Here is a 26,248-nt window from a genome sequence, read left to right as displayed (position 1 = left end):
AATAACACAACTGATTACTTACAGTGCCTTCAGAAAGTATTCACACCCCTTGACCTTTTAAAATGATGTTGTGTTAAAGGCTGAACTTAAAATTGATTAAATTGAGGTGTTATGTCGCTGGCCTACAGACAATACCCCATAAAGTCCAAGTGGATTTGTGTTTTTAGACATATTTACATATTAAGAAAAAATGAAAAGCTGAAATGTCTTGAGTCAATAAATATTCAACCCCTTTGTTAAGGCAAGCCTAAATTAGTTCAAGGGTAAAAATGTGCTTAACAAGTCACACAATAAGTTGCATGGACACAACACATCACTGAGTACCACTCTTCCTATTTTCAAGCATGGTGGTGGCTGCATCATGTTATGGGTATGTTTGTCATCGACAAGCACTTGGAGTTTTTTTAGGGTTAAAAATAAATGGAATAGTGCTAAGCACAGAGGAAAACCTGGTTTGGTCTGCTTTCCAACAGACATTGGGAGACAAATCCACCTTTCAGCAGGACAATAACCTAAAACACAAGGCCAAATATTTCCTGGAGTTACTTACCAAAAAGACATTGAATGTTCCTGAGTGGCCCAGTTACAGTTGACTTAAATCGACGTGAAAATCTATGGCAAGACTTGGAAATGGCTGTCTAGTAATTATAAACCAATTTGACAGAGCTTGAAGAATTAAAAAAATAATAATGTGCAAATATTGTACAATCCAGATGTGCAAAGCTCTTAGAGATTTTCCCCAAAAGACTCAGATGTAAACCTTGCCAAATGTGGTTCTAACATGTATTGACTCAGCGGTGTGAATAGTTATGTAAATTAGATGTGTCTGTATTTCATTTTCAATACATTTGCTAAGATTTCTAAAAACATGTTTTCACTTTGTCATTATGGGGTATTGTGTGTATAATTCAGGCTGTAACACAAAATAAGGAATAAGTCAAGGGGTATGAATACTTTCTGAAGGCACTTACGGAGTCCATACAACTCGCTATCTAAACATGATATCACTCTGCTCATGTCTCCCTTACCTTGATAGGCTTGAAAGGTTTCTGGTGCTGTGGATGCTGTTGATGAAGGTGTTGTAGGTGCTGCTGCTGTTGAGGTTGTATATTTTGCTGCTGTTGGAGGTGATGGTGTTGGTGCTGCTGTTGTTGAAAGTGCTGTTGTTGGTGAAACTGCTGCTGCTGTTGTTGTTGTTGTTGTTGTTGATGATATTGGAGGTCGGGTACTTTGTTCATTTCTCGGTGCATCTCTATCATCCCTTCCTCTTTCCTGCCACGCCCCCTACCCCGCCCACGACCCCTGCGGGTCTCCCCGCCTACATTTCCCATCAACCCCCTACAGTAGGGCGGCTCCGGGAGCGGGCGGATGCGAGGGCGCCCTCTGGGCCGAGGCGGCCCTTCACGTTTGGGTTTGGTCGGTTTTCTGCCCCTCTTCTTGGGCCCGTCGTGGGGTAGGAGCTGGGGAGGGGGGCCAAGGGAGGGGTAGCCGGACGGGTGGCAGAAGTCCAGGTCGCCCATCAGAGGGCTGAGGGAGCCCACCCCTGAGGCCCCTCCTCCTCCAGCCTTCCTGCAGCTGGACACCAGGTCGGGGAGGAGGTCAGGGAGCCGCCGGCTGTTCAGGCGGATGTCAGCGGGAACATCAGCCTTGTCCTCGTCATCCTCGAACTCATACTCCTGGGCGTAGTTCTTCTTGGCCTGCGGCTGCGGGTCGCGGCGCTGCTTCAGCAGGTGGAAGGAGCTGGTCTTCAGCAGCTTCTTGGGTCGGGAGGAGCAGAAGATGGGTGACGTCAGCCCGGCCAGACCAGAACCTCCACCCACGCCCGTACCCCCAATCATCTTGTTGGCGGAGCCGTCCCCAGGAACTCCCCCTGGAACCCCCAAGCCAAGGCCTGGGGTCTGGGACTGGATGAGGCCGAGCTGCTCTGTGTTCACAGTGGACGGGAGCTCATGGGTTTTCAGAGAGTCCAGGTCCAGATGCATGGTGCTGTTTTCTGTTTCCGTGAGGCTGTGGCAGTACCCATACCCCTGGTCGCCATGGTGACCCATCATGTCATAGCCACCTCCTCCATCACTGGTCTTGACGTCCTCCATGCTGTCTGGTCCCTGTACACGTGCCTCAGACATACCTTCCTGCACCCCTTGGCCTGCCCCGGGAACCCCGGCGCAGCTCGACTTGGAGTAGTCGTCAGAGCAGAACATATCCTCCATGCCGGGGAAGAAGGAGCGATCCTCATCCTGTAAGAGGGAGTCTGGGAAACAGATGGAGGTCAGAGGCACAAACCTTTGCTGCTGGCCTTGGATCTGGCCCGCTTTCCCCACAGGGCTCACAGTGTCAAACTGGTGCTCTTTGAGCTGGTCCAACTGGGATTGACAGAGCTGGGGCTCCTGGTCCCTCTGATGGGGCGGAGGCTGCTGCTGCTGGGGCCCTGCGTTGGTTGCCAGGTGGTGGGAGTGGGGGTGGGCATGGGTGTGCGGGAGGGGGTGGTGCGGGTGGGTCTGCTGTTGGTGATGTACGTGGGGGTGGTGTGGGTTGAGGTGGTGCAGGTGGGAGGTCGTGGTTATTCCCAGGTCTGGCTCGGAGAGGAAGTCGTGAAGCTTGGAGGCAGTTTGTTGGGAGTGGTGATGAGACGGCAGCCTGTGCTGCTGCTGTTGTTGCCTGTGTCCGTCACCACTGCCCCCATCTCCTCCCCCCACCCCACTTCTCTCCACGGCCCCTCCACTGTCTCTGCTGTTGGCACGAGACAGGGTGCGCTCCAGCATGTCCAGCGGAGAAACCGAGTTCTGGCTGGCCTGGCTGTAGTGGGCCTCCATAGCCTGGGACTGGAGTTGGAGCTGCAGCTGGGATTGAGACTGGGGCTGGGGATCCACCCCTGCTTGTCCCCCAGGCTCTGCCTCTCCACCTGCCCCCATCATGGCCTGCTGACTCATGGAGTGCTGCTGCTGCTGAGAAGCAGCTTGCTGGGTGTCCATCTTGTTGCGGGTAGTGTGGGACAGAACAGACTGGAGCATGTGGGCAGAGGGAGGCTGCTGGGGCTGGTTTGGAGGGGAGTCCATGAGGGAAAGGGAGGGCTGGGACTGTCGGGGCTGCTGCTGCAGTTCGGGTGTCTTCCGCAGGTATGGCAGCTCGGACGAGTCGGGAGGCTTTTTGAGCTCCATGTGAGGGTGGCCATGGGAGTGGGGGTGGGCGTGTCGGGAGTGCTGGGTGTGTTGGGGGTGTGAGGGGGCCTGCGAGGGATGGTGGGGGTGCTGGGAGTGAGGGTGTTGGGAGTAAGGGTCGCTCCTGCCGTAGTGCACCACTGAGCCGAGGGAGTCGTGTTGCTGCGGATAGGGGACGTGCGGGTTGGGGTGGGAGAGGGAGTCTGCCCCCCCCCTTCCTCCGCTGGCTCCTGCTCCAGACAGCCCACGTTCGTTCTTGGCCTGCTGCTGCTGTTGTTTCTTCAGCGACATCTCCAACTGGCTCTCCAGGCCACCTCCGCTGACGTTACCTGCAGTACCGGGGACCGAGCTGTTGGTGGCGCTGTTGGTGCGGATGACACTCTGCAGGTGGTAGCGCTCCTCAGAGGCCTTACTCAGGTCGTAGGCCAGACCTTTGCCCCCATCCCTGGCCTGAGGGATGGACTGTGGCGGCTGCTGCTGGGGGTGGTGCTGGGACGGGTGAGGCGCAGGGCTCTGGGCATGCAGCAAGTGCTGGATCAGGAAGTCATCGTCATCGTCATCCTCCTCGTCTTGAGAGCGCTCCACTCCCAGCATATCGGTGTCTGGCTTGGGCTTGGGGGGCGTGGGGTGGTAAGACTGAGGCTGGGGGCCTCGGGTGTCGGGGTAGCCCTGCGGAGAGGACAGGAAGGCAGGGGAGAGGACGGAGGATAGGTATTTGTTCCCCCCGGCTCCCCCGGGGGACTGGGCAGGGTGGGCGGGAGCAGGAGAGTGCAGCCCAGGTCGAATGATGCCAGAGTTGCTGGAGGGAGAGGGGCTGGAGTCAGGGAGGTGATATGAGCTGCCTCCTCCAGCTCCACTGCTACCACCTGATCCTGCACCCCCACCTCCTGAACCACCACCAGCCCCGGACCCTGCCCCGCTGCCGGCTGACCCTCCACCCCCCCCAGACCCCAGGTGGGCAGGGGAGTGCCTAGGGCCACCGTACCCCAACGAGGGACTGCCTGCTCCCCCGAGGGAGGTAGGCAGCGAGCTGTATCCTGAGTCCGTCCCGTAGACCACTTCGGCAGAGAAGGAGCGGCCTCCTGGCCCCAGTCCTCCATACCCTTTCCCAGAACTCCCAGGGCCAGAGGTCAGGTCCTGGGCCTGGGGGGAGCTGAAGCCCCCATAGGGCTGGTGAGAGGGGAGGTGTGAGGGAGGGGGCTGGCTGGGGGAGTAGGACTGCTGCTGGGGAGGTGTCTGTCCAGGGAGGCCTGCGGTGGGCTTGGCGGGGGCCACAGGGGACCCGTATGCTGACAGGCAGGGTTTAGGAGGAGGCTGCTGGGCCGGGGCGGAGGACACTGGAGGGGGAGGTGGGGGAGGGGGCGCAGACTGAATTGGGGGCTGCTGTCTGGATGGGGCTGACGAGGAGCTGGAGGAAGGGTTAGGGTTGGAGTTTGAGGAGGACGAGGAGGCTGAGGGCGGGGTGTGGGGGGTTCGGGAAGACGAAGAGCCCGAGGAGGAGTAGCCGCTACTGGAGCTGGAGTTCTTAGCCCCCTTCCCTAGACCTCCACCTGATCCTGAGGAGGAGGCGGCTGAGGAGGTGTACGGGGTCTGGATGATGGGGCGGTACACTTGGTCTGACCGGGGGGAGGGTTTGGGGTCTGCTGAAGGGCTCTGCTCTCCCAGCGGACTGCAGGACACCCCTCCATGCCGGTGGTGGGAGATCTGCTGGTAACCCGATGCCCCACAGCTGAGGTAGTGCTGCAGGGGGTGGGGGGCTGAGGAGGAGAGCTGGGACTGAGCCGGAGAAGAGCGCTGGTAGTGCTTGATCACACTGTCCTGCCGGGGGATGGCCCTTTCCTGGGGTGGCTGGGGCGGAGGGGGGGCGGGTGCCGATGAGAACACAGAGGCATTGTACAACTGGGAGGACTGGTCCTGGAGCTGGGAGGACAGCAGGTTAAACTGGGGAGGGGGTAAGTGGCGGCCTGAGGAGGAGGAGGAGGTTTGCGGCGGGCCTGTGGGGTCCTGCGACCCTCGGTAGGCGGCGCCCTGTGAGGAGAGTAAGCGGTCGAAGCCCAGGCTAGACTGCGAGGGCGTCTTGATGTGCAGCAGGGGGTCATGGGGGGACAGGAGGCCGTTGGACGTGGGGCTGAAGGTGGGGGAGTCCTGGAGGGAGAGCGAGGCGCCAGGGAAGGACCGCCCAGAGAAAGAGGCTGGGTGCTGGTAGGCCGAGAGGGAGGAGGAGGGGAAGGAGCCAGACCCGATGAAGAGCTCTGGCTGAGTGTGCATCGCTATGGGAAATGGAGATAGAGAGAAAGACAAGTAACAGATATTATTATAAATGTGCTGCTGTCCTTCATAACACTTAGAAAATGATGAACACGACTCAGTTGTACTTGAACATGACTCAAGACTGGCTCCTGCACTCACCAGTCTGCCAGGAGGGTGTTCGGAACTGGGAGAGGAGGGAGGAGGCTGAGGGGGGTGGCTGCCGACCCTGGGACTCCAGTGCTGAAATCAGGTTCATGACAGATGGGTCTGGACCAGAGGGACTGGCATGGTGTAGCCCAGTATCAAACAGCCCAGATAAGCCTAGAGGACACAGACACAAAAGCATTTACTCAACCACACACATTTTTCTGTTTATAGTGACTCATCTAAACAACAGTCTAGTCTAAACAAAAACACTTTGATAGAGAGAAAAATGTACATGCTCCCTGACTAGAGGTCGACCGATTAATCGGAATGGCCAATTAATTAGGGCCGATTTCAAGTTTTCATAACAATCGGAAATCGTCATTTTTGGGCGCCGATTTGCCGATTTTTTTACACCTTTATTTAACTAGGCAAGTCAGTTAAGAACACATTCTTATTTTCAATGACGGCCTAGGAATGGTGGGTTAACTGCCTTGTTCAGGGGCAGAACGACAGATTTTCACCTTGTCAGCTCAGGGGATTCAATCTTGCAACCTTACAGTTAACTAGTCCAATGCAATAACGACCTGCCTTTCTCTCGTTGCACTCCACAAGGAGACTGCATGTTACGCGAATGCAGTAAGCCAAGGTAAGTTGCTAGCTAGCATTAAACTTATCTTATAAAAAACAATCAATCATAATCACTAGTTAACTACACATTGTTGATGATATTACTAGATATTATCTAGCGTGTCCTGCGTTGCATATAATCTGACTGAGCATAAAAGCATACAAGTATCTAAGTATCTGACTGAGCGGTGGTAGGCAGAAGCAGGCGCGTAAACATTCATTCAAACAGAACTTTCATGCGTTTTGCCAGCAGCTCTTCATTGAGCGTCAAGCATTGCGCTGTTTATGACTTCAAGCCTATCAACTCCCGAGATGAGGCTGGTGTAACCGAAGTGAAATGGCTAGCTAGTTAGCACGCGCTAATAGCGTTTCAAACGTCACTCGCTCTGAGCCTTCTAGTAGTTGTTCCCCTTGCTCCACATGGGTAACGCTGTTTTGATGATGGCTGTTGTCGTTGTGTTGCTGGTTCGAGCCCAGGGAGGAGTGAGGAGAGGGACGGAAGCTATACTGTTACACTTGGCAATACTAAAGTGCCTTTAAGAACATCCAATAGTCAAACGTTAATGAAATACAAATGGTATAGAGGGAAATAGTCCTAGAATTCCTATAATAACTACAACCTAAAACTTCTTACCTGGGAATATTGAAGACCCATGTTAAAAGGAAGCACCAGCTTTCATATGTTCTCATGTTCTGAGCAAGGAACTGAAACATTAGCACATATTGCACTTTTACTTTCTTCTCCAACACTTTGTTTTTGCATTTAAAATAAGTATTCATTCAGTATTGTTGTAATTGTCATTATTACAAATAAATGTTTTTTTTTAAATTATTGTTATTTTTTTTAAATTGGCCGATTAATCTGTATCTGATTTTTTTGGTCCTCCAATAATCGGTATCGGTAGCGGCGTTGAAACATCATAATCGGTCGACCTCTATCCCTGACTGTGTGTATAGGTTAAGACAATATTGTACTGTAATAACAGGTATTCTAACATTCTATATGACAACCTTTTGGCATCATGCAGAGACCTCAATTTCACATATGAATCAAGGTTCATATTAGCCCTGCCCCTTACCTAGACTCCGCCCAGCCCCCCATGCCCCGCCCTGTCCAGAGCTGCCAGGGTGGTGATTGGTTGCGTAGCCCTGCAGAGGGTGGGGGGTGCCATAAGCCTGGCGATGGAGCAGCTCTGAGTCCGGATGGGAGGACCTAGAACTCCCATACACCAGGCTGAGGAAAAAGGGAGGAAGGGGTGAGAAATCATTAATTAATGAAAAGTTGGATTATTCTTCTATATCGGGGATATCTAAATCGAGATCTGCAGTACAGCTGTTTTTCTTGTCTCTTTGGTAGATAATTGATTGATTAATGTAGCCTAATTGATTGGCCAGAGAGTCCACTCACTTAGGTTGGAATTAGTCTCTGATTATAGGGTGAATGTATGTCAATTTGTCTCAGGCAGCATTGACTTTATATTTATTTTCAATCGTCAAATAGTCATTCAATCAATCAATTATGAAAACCAGAAGTGCTGCAGACTTGATACATCCGAATTGGGACGCTCATGTTGTATACCAGGGGTATTCAAATCTTACTCTACGAAGTCCAGAGTACTGCTGGTTTTATTGTCTACCTGATTGCACCGACCTGATGTCCCAGGTCTAAATCAGTCCCTGATTACTAGGAGAAGAACAACAAAAAAGCAGTAAAACTGACTGAGGTCAAGATTTGAATTTGCGGGTTGTATACGAATAGTGAGGCAAGAGAAGCATTGTGCATACAGGATATTACTGATAAACCCATCATCGTCAATTAGGCCTAGATAAGGCTATTTTCTTGAAAGCCTACAGAATTTTACATAACACATCCTGTTATCAAATAACAAAGAAATAGTTAATTTCCCAAACAAAACAACTGTCAACATCTAACAAAATGGTAGTAGTGTGAGGGAATCAGCAAATGCAAGGCTTTCTGCATCGATAAAATCCTGTTCTAACCACAAAGCCTAAACAACAACAATGCATTCTAGTCCGGTTGACAGTGTCTCCCAGGCTTTGGTGATGGATTACCTTTCTAATCTACCTATACTCTCTTGTAGAGTTGTTTACTTAGGTATACTCCATACTGTATAAGGTCAATATCGCCCTTTCCAGCCCACACCATAAAATATGAGCCAGTCTTGCACTTTACACAGGGCAACCTAACACTCAAAATAAGGTATTGCTCATCAATATCAGCCGCTAAATAGAACTGGGAGCAACATTCACATGAAAGTCTGAATGAAAAGAAAGATTTTCAACAATCACCCCCACTTCTAATCACTTACTCGCACAGAGGGGAAAAACAACACCCAAACAGAGACAGTGTCCCAAATGGCCTGGTCAAAAGTAGGGCACTATGTAGGAATAGGGTGCCATTTGGGATGCAGTAGGGTACCTTTTAGGATGCAGTCAGTGTCGGAGAACAGAAAATCTCCATAGAGTCAAGAAATCAAAGGTTGGGCAGTCACCACACTACAGTGCAGTGTAGTCTCTACATTTAAATTATGTTATTTCCTTAATTCATTCATGTGGAATACACTCAAAACGATTATGCATAAAGACAGTTATTATTAACTGTTTACTTATGAAGTCCTGTGATTCTATTGTTGAACTGCCCGATAACCATGGTCTTTTATCAATTAGATGTGCTCGCCTCCTGCGTCCTCTCTCTTCTGTCCTCTCTCGCCAAAGGTAATTGAGGAGAGGCGGCAAGGAGATGGAAAGTCGACGAAAATGGCTTGTAATGAAATGAGACTCCTTCTCCAATCGCACGTCATCAGGCAAATCAAGTTTACAGGTTGGAATCCGGAATCCCAAATCAAATGTATAAACTGACCAAAACGATTAAGCTAGTGCACAACCTTTTATCAATAAAAGGATAAGTATCATATTATTTTTAAATGTTTGCATGCTTTTTCTTAAAGGGGGTTTGGCAGATTTCAAAACATTTCCATGAAGGACTCAGGTAGGATACACTTGTGCTTCCTTGCCAAAAGGAGGACATCAAGGAGGGGAGGACTGTATTCTGTTTGCTTGCTAACGAATTTACACACTCTTCGACCACTCATCGGTTTCCGGGTCACGGAGGAGAGAGGACAGTCTTTTTTGCTCCAACGAGAAAACCGGCATATCACCCTTTGGTTATCTTCAGTGTAATGTGATGTTGATTGGCCACCACTCTGTCACCATTCAACCAATCATGTGACTGTGACTAGCCACCTTAGCTGATTGGAATTGCTGTTCCCCAGTCATGCATAGAAAGCTAGCAGCAGAGGCGAGCGGTTATGACTGGACAACAAAGGCGAGATGAGGCGAGACCCATAGTGGTTTCATTGATAAAAGCGTGGTGACTGTCTGAGTGTATCGGTCGCTGACTCCTCCTCCTCCTCTGCAGCCGTGCTAAGTTTAGCCACGGCTCGGTTAGCATACGCCTCTATCTGACTCAGGAATCAGGGGTAATTTTCTCTGAATATGACGCGTCAGCGTGTTCAGCATTCTTGAGTTTGACACATCCATATATTCTACTGAAATCTTTATAATATGTTAACAATTGAAATATTTATGGCTAAGAGCTAAAATATCAAACTAAACCATAATCCCTAAATGTCGATTTCTATGTTTAAGAAATTGGTTCCATTGAAAAGAATGGTTCTGGAACTAGACACTATATTCTAGAACCAGACGCAGTCAGGTTCAGTACTTCCACTTTCCCAGAATATATGTACATTGAGAATTCAATGGGCTAAGCAAATGAGTCAATAGTATGTATTTAGTTGAGTGCTAATCTCTTGTACTGCTCAGATGCAATTTTCAAATGAGCGCACCACCTCTCCATCTCTTCCCATCCTGTTCTCTCTCCATCACCTCCTCTCCTCCTTCAACCTGTCATCTTCTCTCCTCTCCACATCTCCTCTCCTCCAAATTCAACCATTCCTTCCTCCTTTTCTTCTCTCCTCTACATCTCTTCTCCCACCCCCTCCCCTCCTCTCCAACTCTCTGTCGGGCCATATAACCATGATGGAGTGAGCTGCAGTCCTCAAGATTGTGAAAGAGGGGATGAATAAAGGAGGGGGAGCTATTAATCCTTCATTAAGACTGCTTTCGCAATCAACCACTGTTCATTTCACCCTGCCTTTCCGTCCAGGCAGGTGTATGATGATAATAGGCTCAGTAGTTTAATACACTAGACATTTGTCTTCTACAGACATGCCTGGTACTAGTAAGAGCTGGTAAGAGCTTGGTATGGAGATTCTGAGCTAAACAAATGTATTCTACTGGTATTATTGCTATGGTTAGTTGAGTGCAGCAGAGGGCATTTTTTGGAACTCCGCTGTATTTACAATACAATATGATTCAGACTATAAATGGGCAAGACTACCAAAATGTGTCAAGGCTACCTGCAAGCATGTACAGGTATGATACCAAAATAGATGTAACCACTATACAGTCTCATATAATCATACAACTGATTAAATGACTCATACATATTGGAATATGTTCATTAATTGCACATTAAAATAAAAGGTTTCTATAAACGTTTTCACTTCAATTAATATGGCTGAAGATAAAATATTTTGTAACTGTCATCCAATGTTGGTTAGGTTCATTACCCTAGAACAGTAGTAGAACAGTAAAGTAGTAGTAGTTTCTGTTAATTTACCTTTTTCAGTAAAGGCAGCCAGACAATCCCACATTAAGGAGCATGAGGTCATCATAAGAACACCAGGACTACATCAATCTGCCTGTGGGCTTGGAGATGCCCTTGACTCTGGGATTCAGCCATCAAAAAAAAAAAAAACTGCTGGCTAGGCTAGATCAGCTGACCCACAAAAGAACATATGTGTGTGTGTGTGTGTATATATATATATATATAATATATATATATTATTTTGGGGCCTAAATACTCCTTGGTTTAAAGATAAAATACAGTAGTAGACTACATAAAACATTGTATGTATCTCAAAACTGTCAGTTACCAAGGTTACAGGTCTTGGTACAATAGTCTATTCTGCATAAGCAATTACTATAGCTTTGAAATAGTTTTTGCAGTGATTTGATCATTTGCATCTTTGTGGAACCAATGAGTATTCAGGCCCAAAATAGAAAATATGGTAACACTTTATAAGAACAATATAATAAGTGGCACTACCAGTGAATGACACTGTAATAGAGGGCACGGTTAGGGCTTTATGCAATTGCTCCATGCACACGCTCAGTCAGAATGCAACATTTATTTGCCTGTGGGACTAATACTTGAGAGTTATGTCCCTTACAACCATTATGCAATGGTATTTTGCTCATATTAAATCTTATCGCCAATCGGGAATTTCACAGTATCTGCGTTTTAAAAACAAATTATCCAAATAAACTGGTGTTTACTGCGAGCTACACTGTTGCTACATGTAAACGTACTCAGTAGCAAGATTGATTTGGTTGTCCCGGCGACGACTGGTAATGTGCGTAGCCTTTGAAATGTAAGTAGGCCCCAATTCATTAAAAACACAGGAGACGGGGCATTTTAAGACACACAATGTCAAACATGGTAACATTTCGTTACATTAATAACGTTCTTACATGATATATCATTCCCGTTTTAATTCATGCGTTAACGGAAATTAGAGATGATTTGAGATATTTTACCAGTTGCTAACGCGTTAATGTTATCTGGCTAACGTTCGGTTAAGCAACTGTCTCTCAATACCGCATAACATGAGTTAGCTAGCTGGGTAGTGAGTTCTGGCAAACATCACACAAGCCATAATTTTAGCTAATGACATTCGTTGGTGTTTATGTTCGATTCTTATACATTTTACTTTGTAGCCAAAGACCTGCAGCATTGAGTCAATGCAGAATCATTTAACTTGAACAGACCAACTAACGTTAGCTAGCAAGGACAACAGTTACATGTAACCTTTAAGCTAGCTAACTTTACCCCAAAATGGCTATAGCTAGTAGAGGTTTTTCTCGCATGAATGAAAATGCAGTTGGTGCACACAAAAAAAGTAATACACCTATCATTGCACCTGTTAATAATACGCCTATCACCTAAACTTGAGAGTGAAGTTAGACAGTTACTGTATTACTGTATTACATACCGTTACCAATTTATTCAAGTTTCCATCAATACAATTTCTAGGCTTAAAGCTATCTTGGAGTTATTACCCCTATATAGAAAAACATTTGCACTAACATCCATGCTGCAACTGCTGCTGCTTTAATAATGGGATTTAATGTACTCGTGCTTGCAGAGTGAGTTAATTAAAATACCTTACAATTCACTAGCTAGCTGTCACTAAATTGTCACTGTTATTAGCTTAAGTTATGAAAAGTGTTTACTCTTAATTGTTTGATGATAGCTGCATATCTTTATTTGATTTAGCCTACACTCATCCTACAGTGTATTTGCGAGAATGCGAGACGATGAAAAAGCAACCCTGCAGCACCACCATTTCTAGCATAAAGGCAATTTCATTTGTAGACAGTGTGCTAGCTACAGTAATCTGCCGACAGTAGCCTAGCTACAAACATTGCATTTTGCATCGTCAAATGCATTTGGTTTGTATAGCTAATTAGCACCAACCATTGCTTTGTAAACGTATTACGCAATCAATGCATTAGTAAAGACAACACCGTATGCATTCATATAATGATGGAATATTGTGAAAAATGCAAAAGTTCTTTGCAAATATCATTACATGATTATTTTTCTTCATTTCTGATTATTCACTAGCCAGCTAAAGCTAGCTGTATCCTCCCAAGCACAACCCATCCCCCCTCTTTTCGCCCCTCTCCCCCCTCTTTTTTTCTGTCTCGGTCTACCTTCCGTATCGCGTATTAACTCTCAATCGCGTTCCTTGCATCCTCAAGACCCCCCCCCCCCCCCCCCCCCCCCCCACACACACACAATCTTGCTAATGACAATACTGATAGCCTTGCTATAGCCTATCTGGCGCTTGCAAACAATGTAATCTATATATATAATCGGAGCGATAGAGGGAGCACAGATTGCATTGCCTCTATCGGCATGGGCATTGTTACAGCAAGCTAAGCATATTTATGCATCCAATGTATGAGGGCGCACATGTACGGGTACAAATGCTTACCTTGCCTTGGCCGATCTCTCGTAACTCCATCCCGTACCAGCGCCCAAATCACCGAACCCTGTACCAGGATAATTTCTTTCCATTAAAGAAAAGACGAGAGATGAAGATGGAGAGATAGTGAGGGGGTAGGGGAGGGAGGAGATGTCTTAAATTCTCGCACGCTATCACTCCCTGTGTCCTTTTTTCCCCCTCTGCTCAGTGTCTGTTTATTTCTCCCGATTCACTAGCAAGTCCTCAAGACTGAGACCAGCACGGAGGGGGAGAGGAATGGAGGGGAGGAGAAGGAGGAGGGGGATATGGAGGATACAGAGGGAAGGAGGGAGTGGGTGGGGGGGTCACACCAACCACCACCACAAAAATCCGGTTTCTTCCTTCCCTCCCCTCTTCAACTCGCTATATATTTCAATGTCTATTGTCCTTCTCGGCACCACCAGCGATTCAGCTGATGCTAGCGCGTAGCCTAAACCAGTCTGTGCAAAGCTAAATATTTGGTGCCCATGTTTCACTCTAGAATGATGTACGCTCTCTTACAATCCCCTGTCCCCTACGTTGTTGAAGTATTGTATTTCTAAATTTATTTGGAGGAAAAAAAAAAATATATATATATATATATATATATATATATAAAATGTGGCGATTCTATTATAGCGACAGTGTCTATTGTTTATATTTTGGCATGCCAGTTCCCTCTCCAAAATACATTTACACACACCCCCTCCCTAATATTGGTAGCATAGGCAGCCGATAGTGGGCGCTAGATCTGCACTATTGTGTAGAATTTATGTTCCCAGACCGTAATGCACTCGTATACACCGTGCGTGCCTGACGAATCAAATGGAATTATTTGACTGGTCTCTATTCGCAGCATACTTCAGTCGGAGACTGCCAGGCGTGATGGACAAAAAGTAATCAGCGATTGGATCATCTCTAACCGGCTCAGAAAGCCCGCCTACACGACCAATCAGATGAAGGACGGTGATAACCAAATACACAACGTCACTCAAATGCATAACATTGAGAAAGGACAAAAGTTTTGGGCAAAAGGGTAAATTGGCTTTTCTTTTTTAGATAACTAGTAGCTAACTTTTGTTACGCTCATGTAAAATGAGCTAGCTAGCAAGCATATGGAATTCCCTTCCAAGCACATAGAAGTTATTCTATTTGATGGAGTAACATTGCTAGTTTCCCTACAAGCCTTTCATTCTAATATTCTTGAGCTTCAACAGATGCACAGCCTTTGGCAGGGGAAAAAAAAACTCAGTTGGGAAAGTAAAAGTCTCCCAACTTGAAGTTGTGAGCACAAAGACATATGAATGCCACCATGGAAAAGACAGACAAACAAAAGCCAAATATAAATATGCTGCTGAAATGAACATGAAGGCAGTAAGTTCAAGGACCGATCACTGTCATTTATACCATACACTTTTACATTAATTTAATTTTAATAATGTTAAAGTACCAACCAACCAACAATGGAGTGTACCGCAATAAAATGTAAGATGGGGCTTTATGTAATGATGAGTACCATTTTATGTGTAATGTGTATATAAAACTGTATTCCTATCATGTTATACTGTGTATAAAATGACCATGTATATAAAGTTTATGAATAATGTACAGTATATGAAAGAATATCTGTACAATTAAAGTACAATTAAAAAGAAAAACAAGGTTACCTTTGTCATCCAAAGAGGGGAGTGGATGGGCCAATAAAATAAATACAAATAAAGAGTATGTACAGGGCCTTTAGACAATATTCACACCCCTTGACTTTTTCCACATTTTGTTGTGCTACAGACTGAATTTAAAATGGTTTAAATGTAGACTGTGTCACTGGCCTACACACAATACCTCATAATGTCAAAAGTGGAATTATCATAAATATATATTTTTTTACAAATTAATAAAAAATGAAAAGTTAAAATGTCGAGTCAATAAGTATACAACCCCTTGATTATGGCAAGCCTAAATAAGCTCAGTAGTAAAAATGTGCCTAACAAGTCACATAATAAGTTGCATGGACTCACTCTGAATGCAATAATAGTGTTTAACATGATTTTTGAATGACTACCTCTTCTCTGTACATCATATATACAATTATCTGTAAGGTCACTCAGTCGAGCAGTGAATTTCAAACACAGATTAAACCGCAAAGACCAGGGAGGTTTCCCAAAGCCTCGCAAAAAAGGGCACCTGTTAGTAGATGGGTATAAAAAAAAGCACAACAAAATGTGGAATAAGTCAAGGGGTTTTAATACTTTCTGAAGGCACCAAGTGGGGTTAGGGTGGTGAGTTTCCCCTTACACTGTAAAGAGCTTTGGGTGTCTAAAGTGCCATGTAAGTCCAATTAATCATAATAATTATTACATGTTTGAAGACCATGCCTTTGTACTGAGACAGAAACAGGTACAAAATACCAAAAAGGTGTACTGTCAAGTTAAATAAATGACTATAGTAAGTTCCTAGGTGCCAAATAAAGTAAACGGGTTGAAGTTTATCTTAAATCAGGCAGAAATAAACACATTTAAAATGAAAATAAACATTTATGTGAAACTGTGTACGTTTTCAAGGTGTGTCAATTTGTCTGTCTTACATGCCATTTTAAAAACAATGCTGATATTGGAGTAAACCTATTTTGGGTTAAAACAAGTAACTGAGTAAGGGAAAACATAATGATAAGCTTTCATGCTGAGTTTGAAAAAGACATCCGATTACCACTTTACATTTAGAACGGTTGGTTTTATTATAGCTAATAAATAAAGAAATCATTGTGATAAAAATGGTGCCGCGTTCACTTACTAGTCGGAACTAGAATTTCCGACTTGATGATTCGTTGAACGCGGCACGTGCAGAACTACAACCATTTAGCAAGCCAGAAATGTCAGTATCCTAGATCCGACTACCATTTGAACGCAGCATAAATGCATGTCTCTCGTCTGCCCCTGCAAACTGGTCAGCATACGCGTGATCCACTCCCTCATCTGATTGGTCAAGTAGGCGGGCCTTCTGACTTTGGCAACGACTACAATATTCGTACCGCGCAACATATATTGTATTGTTCCTCGCGTTCTTTTGTAAAAACCAATTACAAATAGACCTGAGAGAATTGAAGAGAGGTTTCGCGGCCATACTAGAATCTTGATGTGAGGGTTACACGTCATTTTCTTCTTAAGACGCCATTTTTTTAGAGCGGCTGGTTGGATCGCATGTTAGCACACTCCCTCCCTCTCCCCACTTCCTCGCTTTCTCTCCCTCTCCAGTGCGCACACACACACACATACGCAGTGTCTGCTAATCCAACTCTTTCTAAAAGCCAATTTATGTTTGATCCGAAATGTGGTCAGAGACTTCGTATGACGGGTGTGACGCAATTGCGGAGCCACCAGAGGAATGCAGAGGCCAAATCATGCGCTGTACCACATCGCCGTGCGCCTCTCAAATTTTGTAACAAAGCGAAGGGCTCTGTATAGCTCCGCATTGACAAGATTGGTTGAGGGTAGGTGGGAGCGGGAAGTCTAGTATAAACACTAACTCACTTCCTTGACAAATTCCTTCACAATAGCTCGGCTCAGCTAAGTACAAGAAGTATGAAGGCCCTGATGTCTGCGGAGGCAGCATCGTAGTAAATGCTATACGGCCACCTCAGATGCAGACTGACCAGCCTTTAGTCATATACACAGAGAACATTCTCAGACAGAATACAGTGTAGCACAGGCCAAAAGGGTACATTTGGGAGCAATGCAAGATACATTTCGATTAAAGAGTGCAGATATATGCAGGGTTGGGCGGATTACTTGAAAAATGTAACCGTTACCGTTACTCAATGCTGCAAAAAATAAAGTAATCAGTACCGTAACATTTTGGATTACTCATTTCTGAATCGGGAGAAATAAACAGACCCTGAGCAGAGGGGGAAAAAGAAACGTGCAACTCTATGGAATCTAGATGACTGTCTGATTGACCAGTGGGCTAGGTGCAAAACGTTTTATTCAAATGTTTTGACTAAGAAATGTGTATAAATATAGACTTAATTTCAGAGCGGTCTGTCATGTACCAATACAGATAAAAACAACCGAGATAAAACAAACATTAGCCAACATGTTGACCTAAATTCTATACCATCTGCTAGTTTATACATATTAAAGGACATTCCATTAGCCCATTGTTGAAATAGTCCCAAAATGTTTTGCTTGTCATCAATCAAGTTGTCAAGATATGTAACTTTGCAATCAAGGGATTGCTTCTCTTTCTCACAGGTAACCTCTTAACAAGTCTTCATCCCATTCCCTTAATTTCTCTATCTATAACATCCTTCAGCCTTGCCCCCCCTATGAACTCCCCTCTTCCCCCGAATAAAAAAAAAAAGAAATGCTCTCCTATTATATGGACATTTCCCGTATCTATTTCAACAACTCACAGGAGTTAAAATGTTCACAGCTGTGCTCACTTATAACTGTCCAGAACTCCAATTGATGCTTGTAACACACACACACACCCACTCTTCATGAATGGCCCTTTTTAAAATGTCCTTTCCTCCTTTTCACTCTGTGTCCACAGTATTTGCAGTAATCTCAGTATTGTCAGCTGGGTCAGGAGGTACTGATGGTGCCCCCCTGTGGAAAAAAGAGATAAAAAGAGAAAAAAAACGAGAAATAGGTTGTGACATGAATGAAAGATGCAGACAGACCAGTGATCTAAAGTACCCCTTAATTCGTTTTTGGGGGGGTATCTGTACTTTACTATTAATATTTTTGGCAACTTTTACTTCACTACATTCCTAAAGAAAATAAATGTACTTTTTACTCCAAACATTTTCCCTGACACCCAAAAGTACTTGATACATTTTGATAGGAAAATCGTCCAATTCACACGAGTGAACAGCCCTGGTCATCCCTACTGCCTCTGACCTGGCAGACTCACTAAACACAACTGCTTTGTTTGTAAATTATGTCTGAGTGTTGTAGTTTCAACTGTTCTGCCTTATTATTATTCGACCATGCTGGTCATTTATGAACATTTGAACATCTTGGCCATGTTCTGTTATAATCTCCACCCGGCACAGCCAGAAGAGGACTGGCCACCCCACATAGCCTGGTTCCTCTCTAGGTTTCTTCCTAGGTTTTGGCCTTTCTAGGGAGTTTTTCCTAGCCACCGTGCTTCTACACCTGCATTGCTTGCTGTTTGGGGTTTTAGGCTGGGTTTCTGTACAGCACTTTGAGATATCAGCTGATGTACGAAGGGCTATATAAATCAATTTGATTTGATTTTGATTTGATAGTGTGCCCCTGGCTATCCATCAATAAACATTTTTTAAATTGTGCAGTCAGTCAGTTTGCTTAATATAAGGAATTTGAAATTATTTTTACTTTTGATATTTAAGTAAATTTGAGCAATTCCATTTACTTTTGATACTTAAGTATATTTAAAACTAAATACTTTCAGACTCAATTAGTATTTTACTGGGTGACTTTTACTTGAGTCATTTTCTATTAAGGTATCTTTACTTTTACTCAAGTATGTCAATTGGATACTTTTTCCACCACTGAGACAGACACAGTTGACAGACATGCATATTACACATAGTACACAAAGCTGGAATACATTCACGCACAGTACACATTCTTAAACTGTGGTGGCACATACAGTGGGGCAAAAAAGTATTTAGTCAGCCACCAATTGTGCAAGTTCTCCCACTTAAAAATACGAGAGAGGCTTGTAATGTTCATCATAGGTACACTTCAACTATGACAGACAAAATTAGAAAAAAAATCCAGAAAATCACATTGTAGGATTTTTAATGAATTTATTTGCAAATTATGGTGGAAAATAAAAATTATGGTCAATAACAAAAGTTTATCTCAATACTCTTACCCTTTGTTGGCAATGACAGAGGTCAAACGTTTTCTGTAAGTCTTCACAAGGTTTTCACACACTGTTGCTGGTATTTTGGCCCATTCCTCCATGCATATCTCCTCTAGAGCAGTGATGTTTTGGGGCTGTTGATGGTCAACACGGACTTTCAACTCCCTCCAAAGATTTTCTATGGGGTTGAGATCTGGAGACTGGCTAGGCCACTCCAGGACCTTGAAATGCGTCTTACGAAGCCACTCCTTCATTGCCCGGGCGGTGTGTTTGGGATCATTGTCATGCTGAAAGACCCAGCCACGTTTCATCTTCAATGCCCTTGCTGATGGAAGGAGGTTTTCACTCAAAATCTCACGATACATGGCCCCATTCATTCTTTCCTTTACACGGATCAGTCGTCCAGGTCCCTTTTTAGAAAAACAGCCCCAAAGCATGATGTTTCCACCACCATGCTTCACAGTAGGTATGGTGATCTTTGGATGCAACTCAGCATTCTTTGTCCTCCAAACACAGCGAGTTGAGTTTTTACCAAAAAGTTATATTTTGGTTTCATCTGACCATATGACATTCTCCCAATCTTCTTCTGGATCATCCAAATGCTCTCTAGCAAACTTCAGACGGGCCTGGACATGTACTGGCTTAAGCAGGGGGACACGTCTGGCACTGCAGGATTTGAGTCCCTGGCGGCGTAGTGTGTTACTGATGGTAGGCTTTGTTACTTCGGTCCCAGCTCTCTGCAGGTCATTCACTAGGTCCCCCTGTGTGGTTCTGGGATTTTTGCTCACCGTTCTTGTGATCATTTTGACCCCACGGGGTGAGATCTTGCGTGGAGCCCCAGATCGAGGGAGATTATCAGTGGTCTTGTATGTCTTCCATTTCCTAATAATTGCTCCCACAGTTGATTTCTTCAAACCAAGCTGCTTACCTATTGCAGATTCAGTCTTCCCAGCCTGGTGCAGGTCTACAATTTAGTTTCTGGTGACCTTAGACAGACAGCTCTTTGGTCTTGGCCATAGTGGAGGTTGGAGTGTGACTGTTTGAGGTTGTGGACAGGTGTCTTTTATACTGATAACAAGTTCAAACAGGTGCCATTAATACAGGTAACGAGTGGAGGACAGAGGAGCCTCTTAAAGAAGAAGTTACAGGTCTGTGAGAGACAGAAATCTTGCTTGTTTGTAGGTGACCAAATACTTATTTTCCACCATAATTTACAAATAAATTAATTAAAAATCCTACAATGTGATTTTCTGGATTTTTTTTCTCATTTTGTCTGTCATAGTTGAAGTGTACCTAAGATTAACATTTACAGGCCTCTCTCATCTTTTTAAGTGGGAGAACTTGCACAATTGGTGGCTGACCTGATACTTTTTTGCCCCACTGTACATACACACCAGTGGAGGCTGCTGAGGGGAGGATGGCTCAATAATAGCTGGAACGGAGTAAATGGAATGGCATCAAACACATAGAAACCATGTGTTTGATACCATTCAACTCATTCTGCTCCAGCCATTACCATGAGCCCGGCCTCCCTAATTATGCTGCCACCAACCTCCTGTGATACACACAGACCTACCCAGAGTAAGGTGGCGGGGGCGCGTCATGCTGCCCACTGCGTGTCAGGGCTTCGCCGTAGGAGGGCAGTCCTGGAGCGATGATCCCAGCCAGAGGCACTGTCTCTGGGGCAGGCTGGCCATCCACAACTATCCTCACTGGAGCACTGAAACATTACAGAAAAGTCATACTAGGTTAGGCTACACACAAGTAATTTTGCCCACACACACACACCAAATAATGGGAAAACTCAGGGTCCATCGTTCATTTCTGAAATATTGTTTCTGCTATGTAGGGCTATCCAGGATTACATATGCCTATTTTATCATGTTGCTACCTTATATTGGCTACTGTAATTAAAAAATAATAAAATACAATGTACTTTATCATATATGTTGCTACAATGTAGTGCTACCAGGGATTACATAGGCCTACTTTATCATATGAAATTTGCTGACAGGTAGGGCAACCAGGCAGATGCCTTAGGTTAGGTAGGCTATACTATACAGACTTACACTCTAAGATCGACACAATAACATACATAGACACAACACACACACTCAATCTTACCTGCCTGCTGTCCTACCAGCTTTGTTCTTGTAACAGTAGCAGCCCAGCACCGTGGCTATGACAGCAGACACTAGAACAGCCAAGATTCCTGCCACTAGACCAGACACATCCACTCTGGGAGCTGTATCTAAAGAACCAACACAATAAATACATTTGCAATGTACATTATATTAATATTATAGCCTGTGCGATGATAAATCATCAATGCTAGCATCATCCATCGAAAAACACGAGGACAGTAGTGAGAATGTAAATGTCAACATTGACTTCGTATAGGTTTATAAATGACCCCCCACAAAATATCTTACTGTGACTGCTGGAATATGTGTTCCAAAATACATTCTGGGGAAAATAGAAAATTCAATTAGTCAATTAATTGAACAAGCTTACAGTATTCTTAATGTGTGTAAATAAAACAATTTCCAACAGACTTTCATGAAAGGTACCAACACATTCACTGCCCCCTTCCCTCACCGTTTGGGGTGTGTCCTCAAACACCTCCCTGGCCTCCTCGTAGGTGCACACCTCCTCTATGCACTCCCTCTCAAGGCTGTCTGGCGTCACCAGCTCCAGGTCCCATTTGTTCCAGAGCAGCGAGCGAGACAGGTACGAGGACGCAGACTGTTGTCCCAGGAACACTGGACCCAGAAAAAGAGAGAAAAAGAGAGAGAGACATTGTGCGAGAGACAGAGAGGGAATAAGACAGACCGAGAGAGGATATTCATGAGAATAAGATTGAGGTTGATATAATCGCAATGGTGTCAGAGATAGAGACAGAGCCTCTTTCTCACACACACACACTAGCAATCATTTATCACAAGTCTGACTTCGACAGACAAGAGAAAAGTCAGTATTGAATGGATAACCTCACAATCAGATGGAAATAGAAAGAGTGAAGCAAAAGAACAATTGCCTAACACAGTGGTTCCCAAACTGTTTCACTCTTCTATCATTGGGGAACACCTCCTCCCCTACACTGTCCATGACACAAACTGGTCACACCCCTCTTGTTTGAGAGAATTTTGCACATTTCAAACTTATTTCCTGTAATTCTATACATTATTCCATGGGGTGGTGACTTTTTGGACATTTTAAAGCACATTCTTGCAATTCTACACATTTTGCCATGTGGTGGAGAAAACATTTATGAGTTTTAAAGCAAGTTTCCTGCAATTCTACACATTTTGCCATGTCTTGTATGTGTTCATGTGATAACTGAGTGACAAACATTATAACAAAATCAATGGGCAAAAAAACCCTGTTTCTGACAATTTATAAATAGCTTTCTAAAGGTTTGCATGACTGACATGACAATAGGACAATTGCTGATTCACTATCCAATCACAAAATTGCACATTTTGCATTCTACCATGACAACTTTCAAGAGTAAGTTGAAAGCCCAACATAGTTCCTTAATGCCTCACAGCTTGGGAACCACTAGCCTAATATGACCCTACATGAAAATAAAGTGAAAGGGGGTAAACTTGCCTCCAAAATAGTTTGAACTGAATGCACATTTGGACAGACACATTCTCTCCCTCTCAGTGCTAGTGTGCACACTTGAGAGTGTTAAGGACAAACAGACTCAGTGGCATGTATTCATGGATGCCAAGGGAAACCAGGCAATCCCCCCCCAAAAAATGGACAAAAAAAAAATAAACATTAAATAATTCACCTTTAGTCTCTCTGTGTTTCATAATTCTTTCAATTTTGCAAGAAGAGGCTGAATGTACATCATCGGAGAAAGCATCAGAAACAGTGCCCCTTTGTCTCTGTATGTGATGCCCATCTATTTGATGCTGTCTGGTCAAAAAGTGTATGACATTGTTGCCGCCCGTAGCATTGAACGCAAGGGAAGCCAGCAAACATTTGTCCTCCCTTGAAAAAAAAAAGTTGTATAAAACAATAACAAATCAGCGCTAAGCTAAACTGAGTGAGATCAATTGTGAATGGTCCTGGCACACAAAAAAAGTGTCAAGGGAAGCCAGTTTGGATTTGGCTTCACACCAATCACTGACAGAAAAATGTGAATTGTTGTCGTTGTCCTCCAGTGGCTAGCTAGCTAAAATTGGCCCTTTCCTAACTTACCTATTGATGGAGAAAGGGATTTGGACTTGTGGTTTTACTTCATTCTCCGTACTGGCCAATGATTATGACAGAGATTCTGATCCAACTATAAATTCATACATTGTGCCCCTGGTCCGAGAGGATGAAAGTTCAATATGTAGCTAGATGTAGTAGGCTAATGTTAACTAGCTGGCTCATTGTTGCCCATGAAGTTAGCGAGCAAGCATTTTAGCCAGGTAGCCTAGAACAAAAACTAAAAATGTGTAGTGTATGACAAAGTCATAGACAATATCATCAACATCAAGGATGGCATTTTTCTACAAGTAGGGTGAGTCAACATGTTTTTTCTACTTACACCACACACACACACACACACACACACACACACACACACACACACAAATCAGAACCATCATATTTAGCTTACGTTGATTGAACAAAGTTGTTTATTGTTATCTTTTAGTTGTCACTGTATTAGACTAAGCATAGGTGATTTGATGATATTGAAGCTGAAATGGGCAGCTCCTGTTTCTTTGCAACTTGCGGTAACTGTTCGTGGTTCTAAATCAATAGTTGTTTAGTAGTCAGAAAATGTCGGAAACATTAACTTGCTTGACGATGCTGTAGGTCATGTAACTGTTTGTTACATGCAATATGCTTTGTGGACTTCATCAGACAGAGGTTACTCTCCGGGTTTGTGATGAAACAAAAGGTGTGGTCGAATTTATTCTGTCACTGTCTCCTTATTGTCTCAGCCCTAAGCCTATGTATCACGGTGGCAAGGCATATGAACTAACAGGTTATACAGCAAACAACACAATTATCACAACACATAGGTTGTAATATGGATTTTTTTTTTCTGGCTTGGCTTCCCCAGTGATTTTACCCACACACTTGTACTGAACAGATGTGTGTTTACCTTCATTGTGGCTGTAGACTACTCTGGCCCAAGCCAGGGGGAGCAGCGACAGCATGCCAATACATATCTCTGCCAAGCCTGGCATTTCTCAAGCAGGAGCGACAACTGAAACAACATGTATTTATTAATTATTGCTCTAAATTAATATCCAATACTCAACACATTATTCAGTGATTTTTTTTTAATGTAAAAAGGGCGCACACACACACCAGAAAAAGGTGATACTGAAAATCAGCCATTTTGTTTGACTATGTCGCCCTCTAGAGGCGCAGTTTAAAACGAAACAAGAGCTACTTTTAGAACGTTTCTATGTAACAAAATTGAATCACATAGGAACAAAAACCTACACTATAGCGTATCGTAGCCCTACTTATAGTAGGTAGGCCTACTTAATAATAAGAAATATAAAGAAATCACATTTTATTTTTCTATTTTAACAAAATATTTGTTCGGCTGCATTGGGAAAAGAGAAAGTACAATTAACGATAATTAACTAGCATAGCTGTAGTCATATCGATAATAAACAAATGGCCAGTGATGTCAGCCCAATAATTTTGGTCGAAAATAATTGATCGTTTAGCCTAATTCGTTAAAACAAGAAAATATTATCCTTACCTTGTGTCTTTGGTGTTTCCGCCTCGAAGCTTGTGAAAAACTGAATATTTAATCCTCTATTTACAACTCGCTCACCCAGGCTTTCCTTGACTTAAACAATTACTATGAGCTATTATATGCTAATTAAATTGTTTATTATAAGGTTTTTTTTTGTGCTAATTTACGACAGGTAAAACATCTACCCAAATGTACCTATCAGGCAAACACCCTGCCAAAACGTCACACGACATGACATACCTGTTTTACAACATGCCTTATGCTCATGGGGGTGTGAGGGCAGAAAGGGGGAGTTTCCTGAAATTGTGTGAGCGTCAGTGTGTGAAAGAGAGGAAGAGAGATCAACCAGGATCTTGGGTACACATATCCCACATGCAAACAGTTGCCATCATGTCACCTTAGCCTATGATAAAACTATAATTTTCTGTAAATTAAAACGTTACAGATTTGTTATGTTTACTATTGTAACGACATTCAATACTATGCTATAGCCACAGGCAGGGGGCTAAGGTGAGAAATGTATGACACCTGGGCCCTGTCATTGAAACAGGAGCCTTATCATCCATTCATGGGTATGATGGTAAAATAGATAACCCTTGGGGCAGTGGACTTTGGTATTGTATACTTAATACTTAGATGTTGACTTATATAAATTACAAGCAATATACAGCATACATTGTTAATATTTGACATTTACCTCGGCTTGATTACATTTATCAATAAAAGCAGCCTCTAAATGGCATAAGCTGCTCATCAACAGTAATGTTGGGCCCGGCGTTATAAAACAGGGGAAGGTGGTCAACCCCCTTGTCCCCCACTGACCTGATTGCAGCAAGCTTGTCTCTTTGCTGCAGAGCTGGTCTGGTGTCTCGATTATCAAAGCGGATGATCCTGGAAAGAATGGGGAAGTTTTCCAGAGACATTGTTGCACAGAAAAGTTCTCTGCCAGTTTCTGCATCCCACAGGGTTTCTGTGGATTCCCCACTGGATCTGAAAACACCAGCAAGGATAAGAACCCCAAAGTATGCATGTAAATGGTCCATATCCTTCCATCTCTCTCCAAAAACATGCCTTCCCTCCAAATTAGTGCAGTCCAGAAGTACAGAGTGCGAGAAAAGCGGGAGACAGACAGGTTCTTGGTGCTATGTTGAAACAGCAGGCCCAAGGAGGAGGAAGACAACCTTCTTGTTTAAGTATTACTTGTTTTCACCTACACACACCTACACTTTTATTACCCTCGGGTCCAGTGGACCCCAACACCACATATGTAATATAAATGTGCAGGGGGGTGCACTCAATGAAAATTTGTTATTTTGCATGTTCTTCATAGAAAA

General features: G+C 44.1%; 2 protein-coding genes across 2 annotated transcripts in view; both read right to left on the bottom strand.

The window, feature by feature from the left end:
* prr12b (proline rich 12b) overlaps window positions 1-13,622 on the bottom strand; it is a 30,783-nt gene extending 17,161 nt beyond the window's left edge. Inside the window, exons 1-4 of the mRNA XM_036937942.1 lie at window positions 13,331-13,622; window positions 7,262-7,416; window positions 5,568-5,729; window positions 1,029-5,428 (exon numbers count right to left, since the gene is read on the bottom strand). Coding sequence (XP_036793837.1) covers window positions 1,029-5,428; window positions 5,568-5,729; window positions 7,262-7,416; window positions 13,331-13,413 — 4,800 coding nt within the window. The 5' untranslated portion in view covers window positions 13,414-13,622. The remainder of the gene's footprint in view (window positions 1-1,028; window positions 5,429-5,567; window positions 5,730-7,261; window positions 7,417-13,330) is intronic.
* Window positions 13,623-15,568: 1,946 nt separating this feature from the next.
* prrg2 (proline rich Gla (G-carboxyglutamic acid) 2) lies at window positions 15,569-25,167 on the bottom strand. The gene is made up of 7 exons (XM_021624373.2): window positions 24,918-25,167; window positions 24,303-24,407; window positions 21,791-21,954; window positions 21,625-21,658; window positions 21,317-21,443; window positions 20,769-20,912; window positions 15,569-17,943 (listed from the first exon to the last, which is right to left on the bottom strand). The coding sequence occupies exons 2-7, from the start codon at window positions 24,385-24,387 to the stop codon at window positions 17,871-17,873; spliced, it is 627 nt and encodes a 208-aa protein (XP_021480048.2). The 5' UTR covers window positions 24,388-24,407; window positions 24,918-25,167; the 3' UTR covers window positions 15,569-17,870.
* Window positions 25,168-26,248: the final 1,081 nt, after the last annotated feature.

Source organism: Oncorhynchus mykiss, chromosome 12, assembly GCF_013265735.2.
Source record: "Oncorhynchus mykiss isolate Arlee chromosome 12, USDA_OmykA_1.1, whole genome shotgun sequence".
In the NCBI taxonomy this organism is placed as follows: Eukaryota; Metazoa; Chordata; class Actinopteri; order Salmoniformes; family Salmonidae; genus Oncorhynchus; species Oncorhynchus mykiss.
Note: the sequence above shows the minus strand (reverse complement) of the source record. Positions and strands in the feature narration are given on the sequence as shown.